General features: G+C 37.1%; 6 protein-coding genes across 6 annotated transcripts; 2 read left to right on the forward strand and 4 right to left on the reverse strand.

The window, feature by feature from the left end:
- Nucleotides 1-327: 327 nt before the first annotated feature.
- I206_106215 (uncharacterized protein) lies at nt 328-2,429 on the forward strand (the record flags this gene model as incomplete). The annotated part of the gene is made up of 3 exons (XM_019156765.1): nt 328-1,389; nt 1,474-1,980; nt 2,061-2,429. 3 exons carry the CDS (start codon nt 328-330, stop codon nt 2,427-2,429), a joined length of 1,938 nt encoding a protein of 645 aa, XP_019010567.1.
- Nucleotides 2,430-2,728: 299 nt separating this feature from the next.
- I206_106216 (uncharacterized protein) lies at nt 2,729-4,567 on the reverse strand (the record flags this gene model as incomplete). Its single annotated transcript, XM_019156766.1, has 11 exons — nt 2,729-2,828; nt 2,915-3,136; nt 3,199-3,233; nt 3,294-3,317; nt 3,388-3,499; nt 3,589-3,791; nt 3,868-3,963; nt 4,023-4,045; nt 4,134-4,141; nt 4,208-4,261; nt 4,350-4,567. The coding sequence occupies 11 exons, from the start codon at nt 4,565-4,567 to the stop codon at nt 2,729-2,731; spliced, it is 1,095 nt and encodes a 364-aa protein (XP_019010568.1).
- Nucleotides 4,568-5,189: 622 nt separating this feature from the next.
- On the reverse strand, nt 5,190-8,825 carry I206_106217 (uncharacterized protein; the record flags this gene model as incomplete). Its single annotated transcript, XM_019156767.1, has 3 exons — nt 5,190-5,529; nt 5,588-6,482; nt 6,542-8,825. The coding sequence occupies 3 exons, from the start codon at nt 8,823-8,825 to the stop codon at nt 5,190-5,192; spliced, it is 3,519 nt and encodes a 1,172-aa protein (XP_019010569.1).
- A 1,195-nt stretch (nt 8,826-10,020) lies between these two features.
- On the reverse strand, nt 10,021-11,319 carry I206_106218 (uncharacterized protein; the record flags this gene model as incomplete). Its single annotated transcript, XM_019156768.1, has 1 exon — nt 10,021-11,319. The coding sequence occupies one exon, from the start codon at nt 11,317-11,319 to the stop codon at nt 10,021-10,023; it is 1,299 nt and encodes a 432-aa protein (XP_019010570.1).
- A 2,851-nt stretch (nt 11,320-14,170) lies between these two features.
- Nucleotides 14,171-16,199, forward strand: I206_106219 (uncharacterized protein; the record flags this gene model as incomplete). The annotated part of the gene is made up of 4 exons (XM_019156769.1): nt 14,171-14,494; nt 14,557-15,068; nt 15,149-15,463; nt 15,521-16,199. 4 exons carry the CDS (start codon nt 14,171-14,173, stop codon nt 16,197-16,199), a joined length of 1,830 nt encoding a protein of 609 aa, XP_019010571.1.
- Nucleotides 16,200-16,600: 401 nt separating this feature from the next.
- Nucleotides 16,601-19,935, reverse strand: I206_106220 (uncharacterized protein; the record flags this gene model as incomplete). The annotated part of the gene is made up of 18 exons (XM_070203274.1): nt 16,601-17,169; nt 17,223-17,278; nt 17,335-17,467; nt 17,551-17,678; nt 17,735-17,754; nt 17,822-17,941; nt 18,003-18,151; nt 18,224-18,343; nt 18,398-18,467; nt 18,532-18,611; nt 18,664-18,755; nt 18,813-18,854; nt 18,911-18,921; nt 18,973-19,078; nt 19,146-19,219; nt 19,288-19,311; nt 19,371-19,484; nt 19,558-19,935. 18 exons carry the CDS (start codon nt 19,933-19,935, stop codon nt 16,601-16,603), a joined length of 2,286 nt encoding a protein of 761 aa, XP_070059375.1.
- Between the last annotated feature and the right edge of the window lie 113 nt (nt 19,936-20,048).

Here is a 20,048-nt window from a genome sequence, read left to right on the forward strand (position 1 = left end):
GGTTGGGAAGAGGACTCGCAAAATCGTATGGCGACTGCCGAATTTGACCATGATACCACTTTGGTAAGTAGTGTTATTGGCGAAAAATCAATATTCGATGATGAGATGAGAGCAGGACTCATTCAGAGTATATACCGATATTCGTATATATAAGCTAATCCAAAATCGAAACTCAAGATTTCTCTTACTCATCTTTCTGACAATTGACAATCACAACCAACAACTAAACAATAAACTAATCTGACATTCGATCTGAGATCATCTATCGCTGGTTCCACATCTACACAATCAACCAAGACAGAAACTGAAAATAAATATATAAACAAGATGCACGCTTCAACATATTATCAAATCTTACTTGTTCTTGCTTTATTCCCTTCAACTTCCGCTTCGCCAATCAAAGTCTCCAATACCGACACTGCTCCAAACATCAAAGGTACTATAATCCCTATTACTCATCGATCTCCATTAGTATATCATCCAATTTTATCAGCTCGAACTGAAGATGTAATTCCAATATTCGATCAACAAGCTGCAGATTTAGTTAGAAAAGAATTAAAAGCAGTCAGAAATAAATATTCTAAAGCTGCTCAATATTTAAGTGGAGTACAAGTAGCAGAAGCAGATATAACTTTTCAACAACCTACAGCTGGATTACCAGTTCAAGCTGCTCAATCTGCTCAATCTGCTAAATCCATTTCAACCACTTCATATTCGTCTTCATCTTCATCTTCTTCAGTACTAACAACATCTATAAAAGGAAGTTCAACCAGCATACCTACTCCAGTCGCGTCAATAGGACTGAGTTCCGGAAGTTTAACTTCTACATCCGCCAAAATTTATTCTACCGGAGTAACAGTCATTGCACCCAATTCAGTACCAACTGCAGTATCAACATCTTCAAGTGATAAAAGCGGATTGACAGTCAATATACCTCCTATCGCTTCAGTAACAGTTGATAATATTGGCGTATTCAATTTCGCATATAATCACGCTCCATTATTAGCTCCTATCATTGGTTCTCATACCTCGTCAACAATTTCGAATAGACCTACAAATACAGTACTAACTTCTTCCTTCGTTCAATCATCAACGTCAACCACGATTTCTCAAACCACGACAACAAATACCAAAACACACAACGCTTTTGCCTCATTACCAACCAATTGGATCGAAGCTGATTTACAATCACAAAGTAATCAAGATCTTGGTGATTTACAAGTTAGAGATATTGAAATGACAATAGAAAAAAGAGGATCAAGTCCTGTTGTACCTTTAATCGATTATATTCAAGGATCAATGGATGTATTGTATTATGGAAATATAAATATTGGTACACCATCTCAAACTTTATCTGTAGATTTCGATACTGGTTCCGCAGATTTATGGGTTAGTCTAGAATCCTTTCTTTTTTTTTTTCAATCCATTACATTATATTGATACTGATAATATTATTTTTTGTATAATAAAAAGTTTCCAGTAAATTGTAATAATTGTCAATCAAAACAATTTGATTCAAGTAAATCATCAACATATAAAACAAGTTCAAATGATTTTTCAGTTCAATATGGATCAGGATCAGTTTCAGGTAAATTATCACAAGATAATGTACAAGTTGGAAATACTCAAGTTTTAAATCAATATTTTGGTTCAGTAAATTCAGAATCAAGTGATTTTCAAGGTAATCCAAATTCAGGTGTAATGGGAATGGCATTTTCTTCAATATCTTCAAGTGGAAAATCAACTTATTTTGAAAATTTAATTAATAATAATAATGTAAATTCACCTTTATTTGGATTTCATTTAATTAGAAGACAATCACAAGGTAGTCAATTATGTATTGGTTGTTATGATTCTTCAAAATTTCAAGGTTCAATTAATTGGATACCTATTATTTCTCAAACTTATTGGTCAGTTAGTATGACTTCTTTTAGTACAAATGGTGGAAAATCAAATGCTTTAAGTCAATCTCTTATCGGAGTGAGTAATTTTTCTGGAGCCCGTTTCGCCTTGGTTTTTGTCGCATAATTGACAAGAAATTGAATGCTACGATTAAACAGGCCGTTGATACAGGAACAACATTGATTTATGTTCCAACAAATATAGCCGATTCATTTTATTCACAAATTCCAGGTTCAAGTAGAGCTGATCAATATGGAGAAGGATTTTATCAATATCCATGTAAATCAAGTTTAACAATTTCTTTAGGATTAAATAATAAAAATTTCAATATGAATATAATCGATTTCAATTTAGGTAGAACAGGATCAGGATCAAATATGTGTGTTGGAGCTGTTTTAGCTGTAGCAGATGGATTTCCAGATAATTTAGCTATTATTGGTGATGCTTTCTTAAAAAATTGGTATAGTATTTACGATTATTCAAATGGAGTTAGAGTTGGATTGGCCAGTTCAGTCAATAATAAATAAAACTTTAGAGTATCAATTATATTTTGAAATAGATAAATAAGTTCCATAGATTGCTTAAAACGAACAGATACTATAGATCATAGATGAGTATAAAACATGCAAATAAGTCAATATACGCTTAATTTTGATATCCTACATAATTCGATAGCTCCACCTTTGATCTCGGTTCAAGTCATCTTTGCTCCTTGCGAGTCGCATTTTTGCAAAACGCGAATGCCGAGTTGCGATTTGTCCTTTCAGATATATATTCGTTGCAATGCATTATAGTTTACTGCCAATGATTTGACCTAGCGTGTGTTCTATCCTTCCGCTCTGGGTCCTTCTACTTCAGGCGGGCGTTTCACTACACCTGAATGTAGATATCGTTTCACATCTTCGACTTCTTGACCTGTGCTCGTTCTAAGTTGGCATAAACTTCAGCTCTAACCATCAAATTACAAGTGATTTTGCACTACCGACAGCTAGACAAAGGGATCAACACTCACTTGACAGCTTCATCCAGATATTTACCCAATACATCCCCTGCGACTCTATCCATCTTTTCCAAACCTTTTCCCATAAATGGGTCAGCTCTTGTAGGTCCAGTAGTAATCATCAAAATTGGCTTTTTGAGCTCTACAGCTAACTTGACCAAGCGATAAGCTGAATATGTCGCTAAAGATGTACCCAGGATTAAAAGTGATGATGAATTTGCGATCAAATCAAGCCTATTGAAGAAACAGACATGAGCTCATGCACAATCAACGAGTCTAACAAGAGGATGACTCACGATCTGTCTCGTACTTCAGGAGTGATCGTCTCTCCCTACGGTCACATCGTTATTAGTGGACTTGCCCCGGATCCCGGTGTCCTGTAAGAACTCACAAAGAATACCACATTCGGTTTAACCTAATTTACCGCAAGATTTATTCAGCACCTTGGCCTCGGTGTTGTTAGAGCTGACAGAGAAAAAGCTTACCATCGAATTTGTCATCTTTTCCTGTTCACATATCCTACAAGGCGGTACGCTAAAAGACCTATAATCGACTCCGTGCAATTCAACATCACCATCGGGATTGGTCCGTGGACGCCTGTAAGGTGTATCGTTGTATCAACACATATACTTGAATCCTCTATACGATAAAACCGATCATGGCTGAAACGTATCAATCATACTCACTGTCCTGTTCTTTCAGCTTCTTTAGATTCTTGATCCCATATGGGATTCATTTTAGCTATATCTTCTTGATAAACATCCCTCGTTTGTTCATGTCGATGTTTTAAACAATGTACTTTTGCTAAAGTACCATGTAATTCCAATATTGAAGATTTGTTATATGTTGGAGAAAGAAGTGAATATGCTTTACGATGTAAATTATCAACCTAATGAAAAATTATTTTATCAGATTTTTTTAATATTATAAAATGAGATGGGAAAAATGAAGAAGACAAGATATACATTTTGAGTTATTAAATTTGGAGCTAATCCTAAATGTTGTAAAGCTGCTATATAAATATGCGTAGGATTCGGTTGAGCATCTCGTACAGGTGGATACTATTAGAGATTGTAAGTTAGCCATTAATAGATATTGTCATATTCAAATATAAACTTACACCAAGAAAAGATCTTGCCCAATCTAAGATAAATTATCATATTATATTAGCCTTTGAAATTTGTATCTTTCCACTTGAATTATTGATCAATAATTCGTAATCAAAACTTACATCTCCGCCTATTTGAAACTCAATATAAGCTTTTATCAAAAAAAGAAATTTGGATGAATTCCATTTTTACTCACCTGAACATATCACCTCTTTCACTATCTTCTACTAATTCATGATATAATATTGGTCTTATCAAAAATAATTAAATATAAGATTAAAACTCCCATATATATATATATTCAGATTATATGAAGATTTTTTTTTTTAATAACTTACTTATAATTTGGATTACTATAAGTACCTTTTTCACCTCTATATGCTCTTATTCCACTATCAACACTTATTCCTGCACCAGTTAAAATTACAGTTTTTCCTTTTCCTTTATTTAAAAAATTTGATAAATAAGAAGCAGCTTCTTTTAAAGGTAAAATTGAAATTCCACTAAGTGGTATTAAAGGTACTTTTGGTAAAGTAGGTATTGATATTTTTACCATCTTTCCATTTCCATAATATTTCGATTAAAAAAGATCGATATTGAGATCAATTTACGAGTTCTTTAATAAAATAAAGTAATTGCTTTTACAAAGAATCGATAATATTGAAAAATTCGTGATAACTTCACAATCCTTATTTCCCAATTCAATTTCTATAATTAAAGATATCTTATATGCGATTCATGTTGAATAATTATTAAAAACAAATCGATAATAATTTTCAAAAAATGACGATATCGATCTTTACAATTTAAACTTGTTTTGTTATTTATCCGAGATCGACGTTTTTATCTTTGAAACGCGTATGATTTTCATTTTGATTTTCACTTTCATTCCATTCATTCATCATGCATTAAATTCATAAAATTGATATTTTCGTTGAATTACTTTGAACAGGAAAAGACTATATAAAAGATCGCTTCAAGCGTATGTATATTTGTAATATTTACAAAAGAAAAACATAATTTAATTCCCAACATTAATAGACAAATATAAGCAAATTTCAAACTCCTACTCCTAAAAGCAAGAAACCATTCTAGAACTATCTAAATTTATACAACTTTATTTCAAAGACATAATTATTATATATATACAACAAAATTGATCATTTCTTTCTCAACCACTATCCCTCTATCATTTCAACATCTTCTCCTTCTTGAACTGACGACGCAGCAAATCCACCAGCTAATACATCAACTAACCAATTTTTATCTTCAGGTGCAAGTGCAGGTTTTTCAGATTTCATCTTTGCTCTTTTGATTACTGGATGTTGAATTATCTGTTGAACTGTGGGTCTAGCTTCAGGTATTGATTTCATACAATTAGTAATCAAATCCGTAAGTGCAGGTGAAAGTGGAGTCAAATCAACTACAGAGAAATCATCAGATCTTAATGCTTGCCATGGTGATCCACCATCTGGAACGCATATATTCGTTGAAACTTCCAAAATTACCAAACCAAATCTATACCACCATCAAACATCAGTCATTTTCAAGCTAGACATCATTCGACTTAACTCACGAAAATATATCAGCAGCCATAACAAACATTCCTCTTAACATTTCAGGTGGCATATAAACTCTATCACCTTCTCTTTCAAGCTTTTCTCCATATCCTTTACCTAATGTACTAAGTGAGGTATTTCCAGGACCAAGTCCAGATCCTTCAAATATTTCCGAGGGAGAGATTCGAGGATATCGAGTAGCAAGACCGAAATCTCCTATTTTGAGAGATCCAGTGGATGAAATCAGGATATTGGCAGGTTTGATATCAAAGTGAATCACGCCGTTCGAATGAATATGATTGATACCGTCGCTCAATTCGCGAATAATTTTCCATACTCTTCCTTCATCTAATCGTTCAACCACTCGTCCATACTCTTCAAGGAAAAAAGCCAATGATCCCAGGCAAAGCTCAGTCTGAATAAAGAGTTGCCGATTTTGTTCCCATGCATCTTCAAATTTGATAACGTGAGAACAAGGGGTTTTGGATAGATGTCGGAGGATATCAACTTCTTCAAGGTGTCTTAATCGATCTTTGATCCCATCGAACACTCCTCTGGCTTTCTTGACTGCCCACAGCCCTTCACCATGTCGATCTTGAACTTTGACCACAGTCGAGAAAGCCCCTTTGCCTAGTACCTCGAGGGTTATGAACTTCTTCTCGAACAAGTCTTCTTCCTCGAGTTGGACCGTGGATGTGGTGGGATGGGACTGCCGATGATGTAACGTACGATGCTGCTGGGGTTTAGAAGGTGGCAACGCCGGTAGTGACAACCTTGGCATTATACCTGAACCCTGGGTGGAAATATTTCTCATGGATGATGGTGGAGGTTTGGGATGTTGGGTTGTTTCCAAAGTGGCCGAGGAGCTTGTCTTAGGACTCGGCGTAGGTGTGATGAGATTAGATCGAGCAGCTACCGTTTGTCCTTGATTAGTCAGTCTGCCTAATGTCTTAGTGACTTGTGTCACTCACCGGCCAGCGTAGCTCTATCACCCCCATCCTTGGTCGGAGTTCCCTCTTCCTCACTTTCCGATACCGCGCCATTACTCAATCTTCGTAACAATCCAATTCTGTTGACTTGGCTCGTTCCCGATCCACCCAACGTCAGAGATTTCAAGCCTTGAGCTTGTGCTGAGGCTTGAGCAGCATTTGATCCAATTCTGACCGTAGGACTTGACGCAGCGTCATCAGTATCCATGGGTGTTGCCCATTCAGGCGATGATGACGTTGTGAGTGTCAGCTGAGGAACACCCGATCCAGGTCGTTTTTTCATCACTGATGGTGGGGGTAATTTCTTTGTCGAAGGAGGAGGCATATTGGAAGATCGAGTGCTCAATGAGACATCCGATTTACCTGAATCTTCCGACGGAGCATTGGAAATTGTCTCATCCTCCAAACCAGATGATCCAAGTGTAGGTTGAGAAGTTGAGTGTCCTATACCTCTAGGATTACTCGATGAATGCGTGAAAGCATTTTTCTTGACTGGAGTATCAGGCATAGATGGCTTTTCGCTACTGTTTCCATTTTGACCTAACCCTAAACCAACCCCACTTTCACCGAGGAAATCGAAAGAGTTGGCTTGTTTACCTGGCCAACCGCTGTTCATCATTGGACCGATTCCGGGAGTCTCGATATCCATGATCGAAGACCTTTCATCACCCATGGATGAAGTCCTTTTTAACATTGCAGGCCGACGTGGTCTACCCGAAGCGGTCGGTTTCATGACTGAAGGCGGGGGCATCATAAGTTTAGGTTTCGGTCTTATTTCCTCGTCTATATCAGGTCCCATCGATACACCCGAATCACGAGGTTTGAATTTCCTGCTAACTGTGTTATGAGATTGTTCAAAGGCCTCTTGTAACGGTTTGACGTCTTCAAATATAGGTGGTTCAGCAGGTGAGAATGCTGATGCTGGTGGTGTAAGATTTGCTGTTGACAAGGATGAGAGGGAAGAGTTGGAATAGCTGAAGTCTGGTAGAGGTCCAAGATTAGGTGTAAGAGATAAAGCTAATGACTTGGCACCAAAAGATCTTGATAGTGAAGCGCTATTGGCTACGTGTGGTAAACCTTCACCCGAGTTGATCCTCTTGTGTGCTCTACCATTTGACGAGGAAGAAGCGGGCAAACCTGACATGCCCGACGGACCGAATGTCGAAGCTGGCCGTGTCTTTTTGACATGTATATGCGAACTGCTACCAAATAGTTCATCTTGACTACTTCCACTGGTAGTAGGAATTTGATCCAATGAAATTGCTTTCTTCGTGATTGAGCCCAAAGTGGGACGTTCTGCATCTGTGCCAGCTCTAGCTCTGAGAGGGTGAGATGTCGATAATCTGGGTATTCTAGAAGAATCGCTTTTTTGGTTATTACCAGAGAAAAGTGCTCCTGAAGTACTACTATCTTGAGATTGCGAGGTGCGTATGGGAGGGAAAAGTGGTTGAGGTGGCGGTGCAGGTAATCCATTACTCATAACGGGTGTGGGTGGCAAGAATGGAGATTCATCATCCTCATCTTCAGCTTGATTAGACATTAAATGATTAGTAGCGAATTTTAGGGGGCTCGAATTATCTCGTATCTCAAATTTCCCAACACTTCTAGGATCTTCTGTGTTCTTGGAGATTCTCGCTAAACTCCTACTTTGTCCTGGAACTCTCCTTAAAGGCGATTCATCGTCGACTAATTTCAATCTAGCAGTAGCGCTTGCCATTCCACAGGCAGGTGTCGGACTTTCTTCTAAAGGCGATGAAGATGAAACTGAAGAACTATTCTGAAGGTCAGCTAATCGTGAAGGGGAGGCTGAAGGCGAATATCCCGAACCGCTTCCTAATTGATGTGGAAGAAGGTTAACACCTAGTCCATAAGTTGGTCTAACAGGAGATATCATCACGAAATCGTCGTCTTGTTTGTTTGATGGTGAAGGAGAAGGTGAGAGTTTGTGTTTCCCCTTTGATGATGGGAAAGGTGATTTGAAGGAAGATGAAGAAGGTACTGAAAAAGGGTTTGCCATAGGACTACCTACATTCGGTCTTGCAGTTACTCCTGATGAAGAAGAAGATCCTCCGCCAGCAGAGGAAGAAGAAGAAGAAGAAGAATTCGAAGAAGATGAAGATTTCCCAAATGAAGTATTACTAAACCAAGTTGTTGGTCTATTTAATCCTTTCGCTTTAGGTACTTTGAAATTAGTTGTTGAATTAGATGTTGATGTAGAAGAAGGTTGAAGGACAGGTCCATTATGATTTGAAGTTCTTGCCGTCATCTTGACAGATCACTCCTATGGACTGTTACGTCGTCCTTTGTTTATCAATCTCTATAATGATGAAGATTGATGATACGTTGAAGAATTGTTTGCTAATTGTTGATAATTGAATAAAGTAAGTCGTAATCGAAATCGAAATGATGTTGATTGACGATAATGAGGCTTGTCAAACAATTGATTATTAAAAAAATGGATTGGCTGGTAAGAGAAATATTGAGAAAGAGGTCGTAATCGTGTATACAGTATGATGCAATGAAAGTTTAAATTCAATTCAAATTCAATAAGAAATTGGTCAAAGTTGATGAAATAGGTTTCAAGAAGGTTAAAAGGAACGCGTCTATAAAAGATTCCTTTACTTCCTTAAAAAGAGTAAGAGAGAGAGGGATTTCCTTCTCTTATTTGATTTGGTTCTACTTCGATCTAATCATGACTTTTTCTTCTTCTAATTTCAATTGAATTACGCATATTAATAGATGATGAAAAGTAATGTTTTGAGTTTATGTTAAAATTGAATGAATGATCAAGTCTTTTCTTTTCTTTAGTAGTTTTAGTTGAATGAAAAGTGATAAAAGTAAAAACAGTCACATAACCGTTTTAAGACCCTTACCCATCATAATCATTTCGATTTAAGGGTCATTTGACTTGTTTATATCCCTTACACGTGCTGTGGCACTTTAATCATCACAAAAAGAAATAATACGCGTCGTGTATGATATTGGTTTTCCCAACGTGGCATTTTAAATTGGTTGCCAGATAATTGTTAGGAGATGACCGAACTCGGCAATCAATTTTTACTACGTCATTACTTAGGATTATTTTGGGACGAATAGTTTCATGTTAAATAAATAGAAAGGAGTACAAAAAGATCTAGCTAGGTATCAACGGGCGAATCGGTACACAGTGGACATAGCACATCATAAGAGACAAAATCGTGAATAGCAATATGTTAGATTAAAATGACAAATAATGAATGACAGGGAAAAAAGAGGAACAGGCCCAGCATGGATGAGAGCGATACATTGGGAAGAGGGTGTACACTGATTAAGTGGGATTGTAGATCAATTTCAGATATGATGTGATGCGAAAGATAAAATATTGGAACAGTATCAGGAAATATGGTTGGGCTACGTTGTTGAGCTGCTGACCGTGTTAGCCGATACATGTTATGAGTGATAGAAGAAGGATTGCTCACCCATTATACACTAGCTTTCATTTCGTAATCCCTCAACCTCTCCGGTAATTGGGTTTCTCTCCTCGTTCGTCCATTCTCACTGGTATTACTGCCAACCGAAACTACACTTCCAGATCGACCATAAGGTATAGTATTAGATACCGATCTTCTTAAGCCTATTCCACTTTCGATGGAAACAGCTTTTGGAGGTAAAACCTTTCCATGAGATAAAGGAACAGTTTTCATTAATCTTTCCTGATCAGGTAAATCGAATGAATTACTCGTTGGAGAATGGGTATTAGCTCTCCTACTCGTTCTTGCTTCTCCTTCTCCTCCTTCTATCGAATCAGATAATTTTGATTTCTTCTTAGAAGCATCATTTCCTTCTTCATCTTGGTCTCTACTCATAACTTCTTTTAGAGGACTACCTATCACAGGGGATCCATTGATGGAATTTGTCAAGCTAGTAGAAATTGGTAATACACCATGACTTCTTGTTCTCTTCATTCCGTTCGGTCGACTACCTAATACTGGTGATCCATCTTCAGATGCAGCTTGAGTAGTTATAACAGGAACTGCAGAATTCTTTCCTTCAGGGCTAGAAGGTTTCGATGCGACAGTAGTTGTAGCCTCAAATGAACTTCTACGTGATTGTGATTTTCCACCTCTACCTCCTGATCCTATTTTCCTATTTGATTTTCTCTTCGCGATTGCATTCGCACGTGCTATAGCTGCATTTTGCTTCTTCAGTGCCGCTTTCTCTTCTTCTAATCTTTTATTTCTAGCTATTTCTCTCGGAGAAGGAACGCTCGATCGCGTGTTGGAAAGATCACTTGATTTGGAATAAGGATGTAATGTCGATGGAGCGCTTATAGATGGTACAGGTGTCGATTTCTTAGATCTTTTTCTAGTAGGAGAAGCATGTACAACTAAGCTTTCCTCTGATTGTGTAGCCGATGTTGTACATCTATTGACTATTGGCTTGAGCAACGGAGTGAGTGATGCTAGTTTGACATCTGAAGGAGGTAAAAATACGGGACCTTTACGTCTTTTTGATCCCGTTGATAATACGGTAGTAACCGTTTCAGAAGATGACGATGATGATGATGTATCGGGTGGTGAAGTGATACTGGATTGAGCGGAAGCAGGAGTTGGGGTGAGCTTATTCGGACGAGAAGCTTTATCGATCGTGATGTATGATGAAGCAAGGATTCTGTTGTTGGAAGCTATTTTTCGCTTTGATAAAGTACGTGATGATGGACCGGCATTACCAGTTGATGAGGAATGAGGGAAATGGAAAGTTATCGCGATTGGTTGCGACATGTCGAATGTAACAAACTCTGCGGAGAAGTGCACAAGATGTGATGGAGTGAGTATAAGTGACTGCTGGACTCTGTCTGATGATATATCAGCAAATCATGAAATATTGTTAATAGCGGCAAGAGCTTGTTGATACGAAATGGAGTTCAAGGGTGTTTAAAAATCAGATGAGTTTTGCTCACTATGTATCTATAATCGTTCCACGTATTTCACCTTTCTAACGTGAATGATAAGCTCGCGAAGGATGAAAGGATATCACGAGGAAAAGTTGATGAACGGTAAGTGTATGTTCGGAGCGGTTTCAAGAAGAAGAAATGCCTTTGTAAACAAAGTATCAAGAAAAATTTGTTTATGCGGAGGAAGTTTTGATCGTCTGATAAAAACACAAGACTATGATAATGATGATTATTTCTCAAATTTAATATGTTAGTCAAAGTCAAGAAATGTAGTAAGATGAAGTGATGATGATGATGATGATGATGAGATAACAAGATAGAGAGAAGATTTTCCACTATCAAAAGAAACTACTCCCAATAACCTAAATGATTGATGGGTATGGTATTGGAATGAATTTACCGGTAAATCATCCCGATAGTCTACTATCAGCTTAACCTTACCCTTAACCTTGTACAAAAACAAAAAAAAACCACGCTTAAAAAACAAGGTACGTCACTCATTTTACTTAACTTCTCACGTTTAAAACACGCGTCTTGCAATTAATATTTTATTTATTTTCTTCTTAATCCCAACTAAGCTTGATCATTTTCAGTCCGTGCACGGATTTGTTCGGGGCTGGTGATATCGATTACGTGATAAAAAGATGAAACACCCCCCTTTTTATACCTTGACTTGGTAATTCCATAAGAAGAGTTTCATCTAAAACGTCCATCAACAGGTGAATCAAATTGTTCACTTCGATCTTAGTGATAGTGCAATGTAGATTACCAGAAGGGAGGATGACCTAGAGAGAGAGAGAGAGATGACGACGATGAATCAACAGGAGCTATGCATTCCAAACAATCATGATTTGTCAAGGGGGCGTGTAATTGCAAAGTCATCGATCGGAGCATAAATTAAAATCCAATTTATGTCCGATCATGAGATATAACAATACTTCGTGCACTTTTACAATTAGTATTGCATGATTTTTGCGGTGAGGTCTTGAATATGATATACATGTCATAAGTTTTCTGTACAATGTAGTCTGATGAGATACTATAAAATATATGGTCGATGTGGTAATGAACTTATAAAAATACCTCTATCATACATAAAATATCACACTAAAAATGATCTTCAGTTGAAATTAAGTAAAGGAATGCTACCATTTTTAATCTCCACTTATAAGCCCAAAAGATGGTAACAGAATGAAAGGCACCGCCACTAGAAAAGACCAACCTCTATAAGGCATGCTTCCTCGAGAATCCCAAAATTGAAAAATATTCCCAATCCGCTGATTCGGCGCATTTATTGGTATTGCGTACAGATCATCGAAAATTCAGGGTATATTAAAAGTATCTCTTTTTGTCTCGGGTCAAAACCTTCTCTTTGCTTCCTTGAAAATGTGGTTTCTTACGTATCTTTTTTTTCAAAATCAAGGGAAAGGAAGAGGCGGAAATCCTCCATACTTAAGAGTGATTAGTCAGGTGTGATAAATCAAAGCTTGCTTGTCTGCCGGTTTTGATCCGAAATATTGGTCAAGCAGTAAGGGGCTTTATTTCTTTAATATGGGAGGTGAATGATCAATCATCGTCTATTCATAGATTGTATGCATGTATATGACTGCAAATCGTGATTATTGCTGTTCTAAAATTTGGGTTAAGGAGATAAAATAATCTATCAAAGGACAATAATCAATTGATTTTTGAACTTTTTTGATCGATTATTATTATAACCTATCACGATAACTCCGAAACACTTTCCCAACTTTACTATCGAGATTATAGTTAGTTAGATCTCTCCTTCCTTTGGTTCATCGGTCGTTTTAGTTATCTATCAGCGAACGTATCATCATTTCAAGTTGCAAGATATCTAAGCTCATATCATCAAACTGCACGAACAATAGTAATTTAACTACAATTCAATCATTCACCCGAAAAGAAATCCTATATTTTCAATTCGATTTGTGGAAAAGCCAAGATACCCTGAGACAACCGTTGTACGACATCCATACTACTTCGAGACTTTGTACAACCTAAATCCTTATCCCTCTAATAACTAACAACAACGAATCTGACACTTCATCTGTCATACGTACGACTTTGGTCAACTATATCTTACCGTCTTAGAATTACGCCCAAAATCGAAAGGGATTGATAATTCGTCAGACCGATTGAATCGGTTCTCAGTTCCCATCAAAATAGTTCAAACATACTCTTTTTTACACAGCAGCTAGCTATACATGTACCCTTAAATCAAATCAATACACGCACAGACTTCAAACTCATCCAAATCTAGTCACTCATCTGGGATCCCAATCAACGCCTTCTGCATGTTATGACATTTCATTCTCTTCTCAAAGAATAAGAAGAAGACTTCCCCTCACTTCAATTCCCAACTTCTTGGAGGTACATTCATACCAGAGAGTATCTGGGCACCAAACTGCGTGCAGAGGTTCACAATCTAGGCTGTTAAGAATTAGACGAGGCAGGATCAACCTTAAAAGGAGAGGATTTTGTGGGGCAAGGGATTCCAACTCCGACTGACCGATCATTGTCTTCCTTCTGCGCCTCAATACCTATCCTTCTAGACCAAAGCTCTCACTATTGGCAATCCTCCTTCCATCCCTTTTAATAACCACTACAGCAGATACAATAACTATACTTGCAAAATCGTCGGCAAAACGACGATCAAGATGTCGACAACTGCAATTAGAATGACTACTCACGCCCCTTCCCCTTCATACGTTCCTAGAAGTACTTTAGGCTCAAGACCGAATTCTCCCGCTTTACCACCTAAACCTCAAGCCGCAACTTACTCTAACCATGGTAGATCATCATCTACTTCTCGACTCGACACTTCGCTCAAAGCAAGTACAATGTCTCCTTCCATTGGAGGAGGCGCAGCTCCGACACCTCGGTTAGGTCCTATAGAGAGAAGTGTAAGTGGATTAAGGAATGAGGTGAAAGATGAATCAAGAAAGGAGCAGAAGAGTGAAGCTGCTAGAGCAATCTTGAAGGTGAGTCAATACAAAGAATTCTTAAAATTTGTCCTTCTCATTGTGCTGAGCTTTCTATCTAGATGTTATCCTCATTACCTGCCCCATTGCCTGAAAAGCTACCTCCGACATTCTTGCCTACTCCATCTACCTCACCTATCTCTTTAGCCGGTTCTCCAACTCGAACATTCACCGATTATGCTCGATCATCTCTGAAGAGGAATAAGAGGAAAAGAGCTACTGATTCTTCTTCATCTTCTTCAGACTCTTCGACAGACATACCATCTTCTGGTTTTACTGGCAATCATGCAAATGGAAATATTGGATTAGGTCTAGGATTAGGTTTATCAATGTCCTCTCCTGAACAAGCGAGAAAGAAACCTCGCTTAGAGAATGATAAACCAGATACCGTTCGAAGATCTTCAGCAATCAATCAAAACGGTCGAAGTCTTACTCCCGCTGGGTCGGGTCAATCGTCCTCGATCCCAACAACGAGCAGTAAAAAGCCAGGTACCAGTAATTTAAGGAATGAAGTCACAGAAGAAGAAAGTAAAGAAAATTGGTCCAAGGAGAAATGGCGAAGCACCGCAATCATGTAGGTTTTCTCATATTTCTATCCTGCCTTACTGAGTCATATCGATTAAGACGCTAATCATTACCACGATTGTCGAATAGGTATCGGGAACGAGCATTATTAATGAAAAGACATGGAGACGCATATCAACGAGTTTCAACTGCCCAACCGAAATACGTTTCACAATTACCAAAAGATCCTTTAAAGGGTTGTTTATCCCTCACTGACGCGGTATTACTTTGGTTATACTCTTATTTCTGCGACGAACAAGATCGTGGTCGTGTAAGAGCTACACCATACAATGAGTCTGCTCCACTGAGAGAATACGTCAAAAAAGCTTGGGAGAATGAAATGCGTAATGCTCTTGAAGAGGAAGAAGATAGGAGAGAAATGGCTCAGGGAATGGTTGGATTGATGTGAGTTCAAATCCAGATGTTTTTGGAATTTATTAGCTGATTATATTTTTCATGTAGGTATTTGATTGAAGCTGTCATAGGGTATCATTTAACTTCTGAACAATTTATTCATTTAAATCAAAGAGGAAAAGAATTACAAAATTCAATTCAAATAAATGTTCAACACCAACAACAACAACAACAAACATCATCTTCTTATAAAAGTTCAAATTCTTCACCTCCAAATAATTCTAATTTTGTACAAATACAAAATAATATTTCTCCTTCTTCAAATAATAATCAACATTCACCTGAATCAAATATATCTTGTAATTCATCTTCTTCTTCTTCTTCTACAATAAATACAAATTATAATTTACCGCCTGATTTATTACCTTTAATTAATTCTTCAACAAATTCTTCTTTTAAATCACAACAAAATTTATTAAATTCAAGAAATTATTTAACAATTTTAATTTTATCTAAAAGATTTCCAAAAACTTTTAATTTTGCTTTAAATTCTTCTTCTTCTTTTAATAATAATAATAAATTAAAAATTATCAATTTAAATGATAATAATAAAATAAATAATAATAATTTAAATTTAAATATTGATAAAAATCCTGAAAATTTTAATTGGCCAATTGAATTAGGTATGTCAGAACCAATTTTAAATATTGTTGCATTTGGTAGATGTTTAATTGAAGAAATGGCAAATCATTTTAAAAAAGATTGGATTAGAATAGTAATTGAATAAAATTACATTTTTTTTAAAATCTTTATAAATGTGTTTTTGATTAATTTCGTATATTATGTAATTTATAAATTTGTGTAAATTTGTTTTCGTTTTTTTTTTTCTGTGTCTTTCGATAAATTGTATTGTTGTTTGTTTGTTATAGGGTACTACCTAAAATAGTATTGTCAATTATTATTGTACTTCTCAGTATCATCTTTCTCCAATATGTAAATGTCATATCATGCCATGAAAAATATATGAATGAATTCATGTCTTTTATTCAATCGGATCGTTTAAGGGCAACCATCATTTTCAAATAAGCTAAGAGTGAATCATACATAAATCGTCTATTCGTATTATGCGAGATATGATATCTATAGTACATCTATCTAATTATCGCTATAAGCCAATTTATGAAATTATCAAGATTTACCCCATCCTCCTAATCTACTGATAGATCCCATATTACTATTACTATTACTATTATTATTGTTATTATTAGTACTACCAATCAAACTCATAGGTCTCAAACCTTTTCCAATACTTTCATCTTTCCCTATACTTCTATTTTGTCCATTAATCGTCGAATTTTGAATTTGACCAGATGTAGAAGAAGAAGAAGTATTATTTATATTATTATTTCTTAAATTATTTAATCTAGATCCAAAAAAACTTCCAATTCCACTTCCAATTCCACCTAAAGTAGATTTTAAATCTTCGATTTGTTTTCCAGATTGATTCACATTACTTGTTGGTGTGGTTGTCGTTGTTGTCGTTGTTGTTGATGTTGTTATAGGAGTAGAAATTCCAGAATTTGAATTTAAATTACCTTTTTGTGATTCTTCACGTTGTTGTTGTAATCTTGTATTTACTTCTGATCTTACTCCGTCAAAAGCTTTAAAAATTGATGAAGATCCAGCTGCAAATGCTGAACTTAATGCATCTCGAGTTGGACCTAATTGTTGATCCAAATGTAAATCATGGAAACCTTCTATTAAATTCTCGATTAGCGCATATTAAAGTTAATATCAACCATCTACTCACCAGCTAGCCTTAATCCAAGATCGGATACAGCATTGACTTTCCCTTCGCATGGATGTCTGTAATCACATTAGATATTGTGTCCAATCGAATACGTCGAATGGCGACTGCTCACCGAGGTTCGCAAATATCAAATAACGCAGGATCCGTACATCCGTTCCATATCTCGTATGCCGGGGTAGATCTGAAAGATGCGATCCATTGTTCGCTGAAAGGGGAGAGAATAGGTCCATCTCCAGCTGATCCACCTGTTAGTCAGATTTACGCTCTCAGTCTCTTCTCTCGAAGTACAGCAAGTGCTGCTTCAACAGGACAAGGAGTGATTACTTACCGACTCCAACTATTGAAATATCCTGCCTCTTAGCTTTCGTTAAGAAATCTGCGTACTTCATTGAAGACAAAGCTGCGCAAAGGTATTCTTCAAATCTCGCCCGCAAATCATCATCGCTACCTTTGAATCTGTTTTTGAGCTTCATCAGCATATTCAGTACTTCAGACAGTTCGACTGAACTTACCCCGGTCGTTCTCCTTCGGGCTGTGAGCAGTGTTGAATGTTAGCATAGTTGAATGTCGGACAACTCTGAAGCCGATATACAACTAACCAAGACATATGACTCTTCCACGGTCCTGACTACATCATCCATCCACTTCCTATCTGCTGGAGTCAACGTTACTAGTCTCTCGATCTTGGGATCGCTAAACTCGAATGCATTGGTATCGATCTAGATCAATCCTTATAAGCTCTCACAACACTTTCGATCAACGATCATACATCTCACTCACGTTCACCAATAAGTCATATTTACAATCTTTTTGTTGAGTAACAATTTGATTCGTCGTTCCAACCAACCATGATTTCGCTTGTAACATGTGAATCTGCTGTAACGGCATATAAGGCTGGAAGAAAGAGTCTTTACCGAAGACTTGTAAAGCTGCAAGGTGTAACATACCAAGTTAGCCTTGAAAATTACATGATATCGAAGAGAGAGCTGAATGCGACGCACGTAAACCCATATACCGGAGAAGACTCGATCTGTCGCTGGTCCTTAGAGATGTTGGTCGTACCCTTTTCTTTTTGACATCCAAGTCAGGCGATCCTGAATCCCGTAAGCTCATCAAGAGCCCTATGTTGACATGTGAGCTCAAAAGTACTAGGGGGAACACACTGAGAAGCTTACCCGGTATTAGCGATACCAATGAATACTGATAAGTGCACAACTTCTCCACTGGATAGCCGAATAGCATCACCTAGATAAAATCAGAGCCAATGAGTCAGCTACATGTTATTGCATGGATTTCGATGATTACTCACCCGCTTCTGCAGTATAAGTAACTTCAGCAAGACCAGCGTCCTATGTCTGAACTTATGCACTAACTCCCTTAAGCTCGTCCCTAGTGGAAAATCAGATGTCGCGCACACTCGTATCATAAAACCCCAGCTTACCTATGTAAATGGCCCCCTCACCACTCTTGCCTTCCAAGCTAGATTCCAGCGATGTATAGAAATCTTCAAGTATTTCAGTTTGAGTGAAATCGCTGTAAACCGCCTCTATGAGCAAGGCTGGGCTATAGCTGACTGCAATTCAGACTCACCGCTGTGCAAAATATGCTCTAGTTACAACTCCAAGTTTATCCCTAATTGACCATTATTATCAGCTGATTGTTCTCTAGGTTCTGCTATGCCAACTGACCGTATAGGACCCTACAAGACACGTATGAGCTTTACTCAGAATCAACGGATAGAGCAGCTCACAAATACAGGCTGACTGGCAATCACCACTACTGCCTTTTGGACCATACTTCTAGTAACATCACTTGGTCGGCGGGTTAATTCAGAAGCTGCTAATTGTCGGTTACATCTAAACAACGAATGTTGAATGAGCTACGTTGGCGTCGAAATGAGATATTTACAAGATGTCGACATACGATATACCAAACAACGTTTGATTTGACGGGACATCCGTAGGTACTTCGCCGCCAGATGGGTTATATGTACAGTGCTACGATTGCATTTCGGTCAGACCATCTCGAATCGATCTGAAGTCAAAACATTTCGAAGTAAACTCACAAAATACGAATAATCTTCTTCGCTCTAGACAAATACCAAACCTATATGAGCTGTATACAGTCGACAGGGAGAGAGTAGCTCACCAAATGAGCTCCATCAGGTAATGCTAAGAATGGTAACAATTTCATCCATTCTTCATCATCTTGTATAGCTAATTGAAGTGAAGGTGGATAAGCGAATTCAACTGTAGGACCGATCTGTCATAAAAATATTCATACATGTTAATTATGATCATTCGAAATAGATGCAATAAACATTCTTACAACTTACAAGATGATTGAAATCTACTACAGCTACACCTAAAACTAAAGGTGTTGGTCCTTCACCTGAAGTCATAAGTGTAGATACAGTTGTACTACTTAAAGCACTTGATTTAGTCGATAAAGGAGGTCTAGAAGAACTAGCAATTAAAGGTGAAGGGTAAATTGATGATGATGATGAAGAAGAACTTGATACTCTCCATACATTGTTTTCATTTTCATTTTCATTTTTATATTTGTCAGGATTAGGTGAAGGAGCATCTAAATCTATATTATCTAAAAATTCAGTTTCTCCTTCTTGTTGAGTTTCAGGAGCTGCTGAAAAATCGAATAATGTTGAATCTGTTCGACCCTTCCCTGTTGGTGAGTAGGGTGAATTGATGCTCATGATACAAGCATATGACTAAAGTGAGGAATGATAATGGAGTCAGTAAAAAGCAAGTTGGATGATCTTTAAATTGATGTTTTGATTTAATGATTTATTCTTTTCAGTCGCGTATA

Source organism: Kwoniella pini, chromosome 8 (assembly GCF_000512605.2).
Source record: "Kwoniella pini CBS 10737 chromosome 8, complete sequence".
Taxonomy (NCBI): domain Eukaryota; kingdom Fungi; phylum Basidiomycota; class Tremellomycetes; order Tremellales; family Cryptococcaceae; genus Kwoniella; species Kwoniella pini.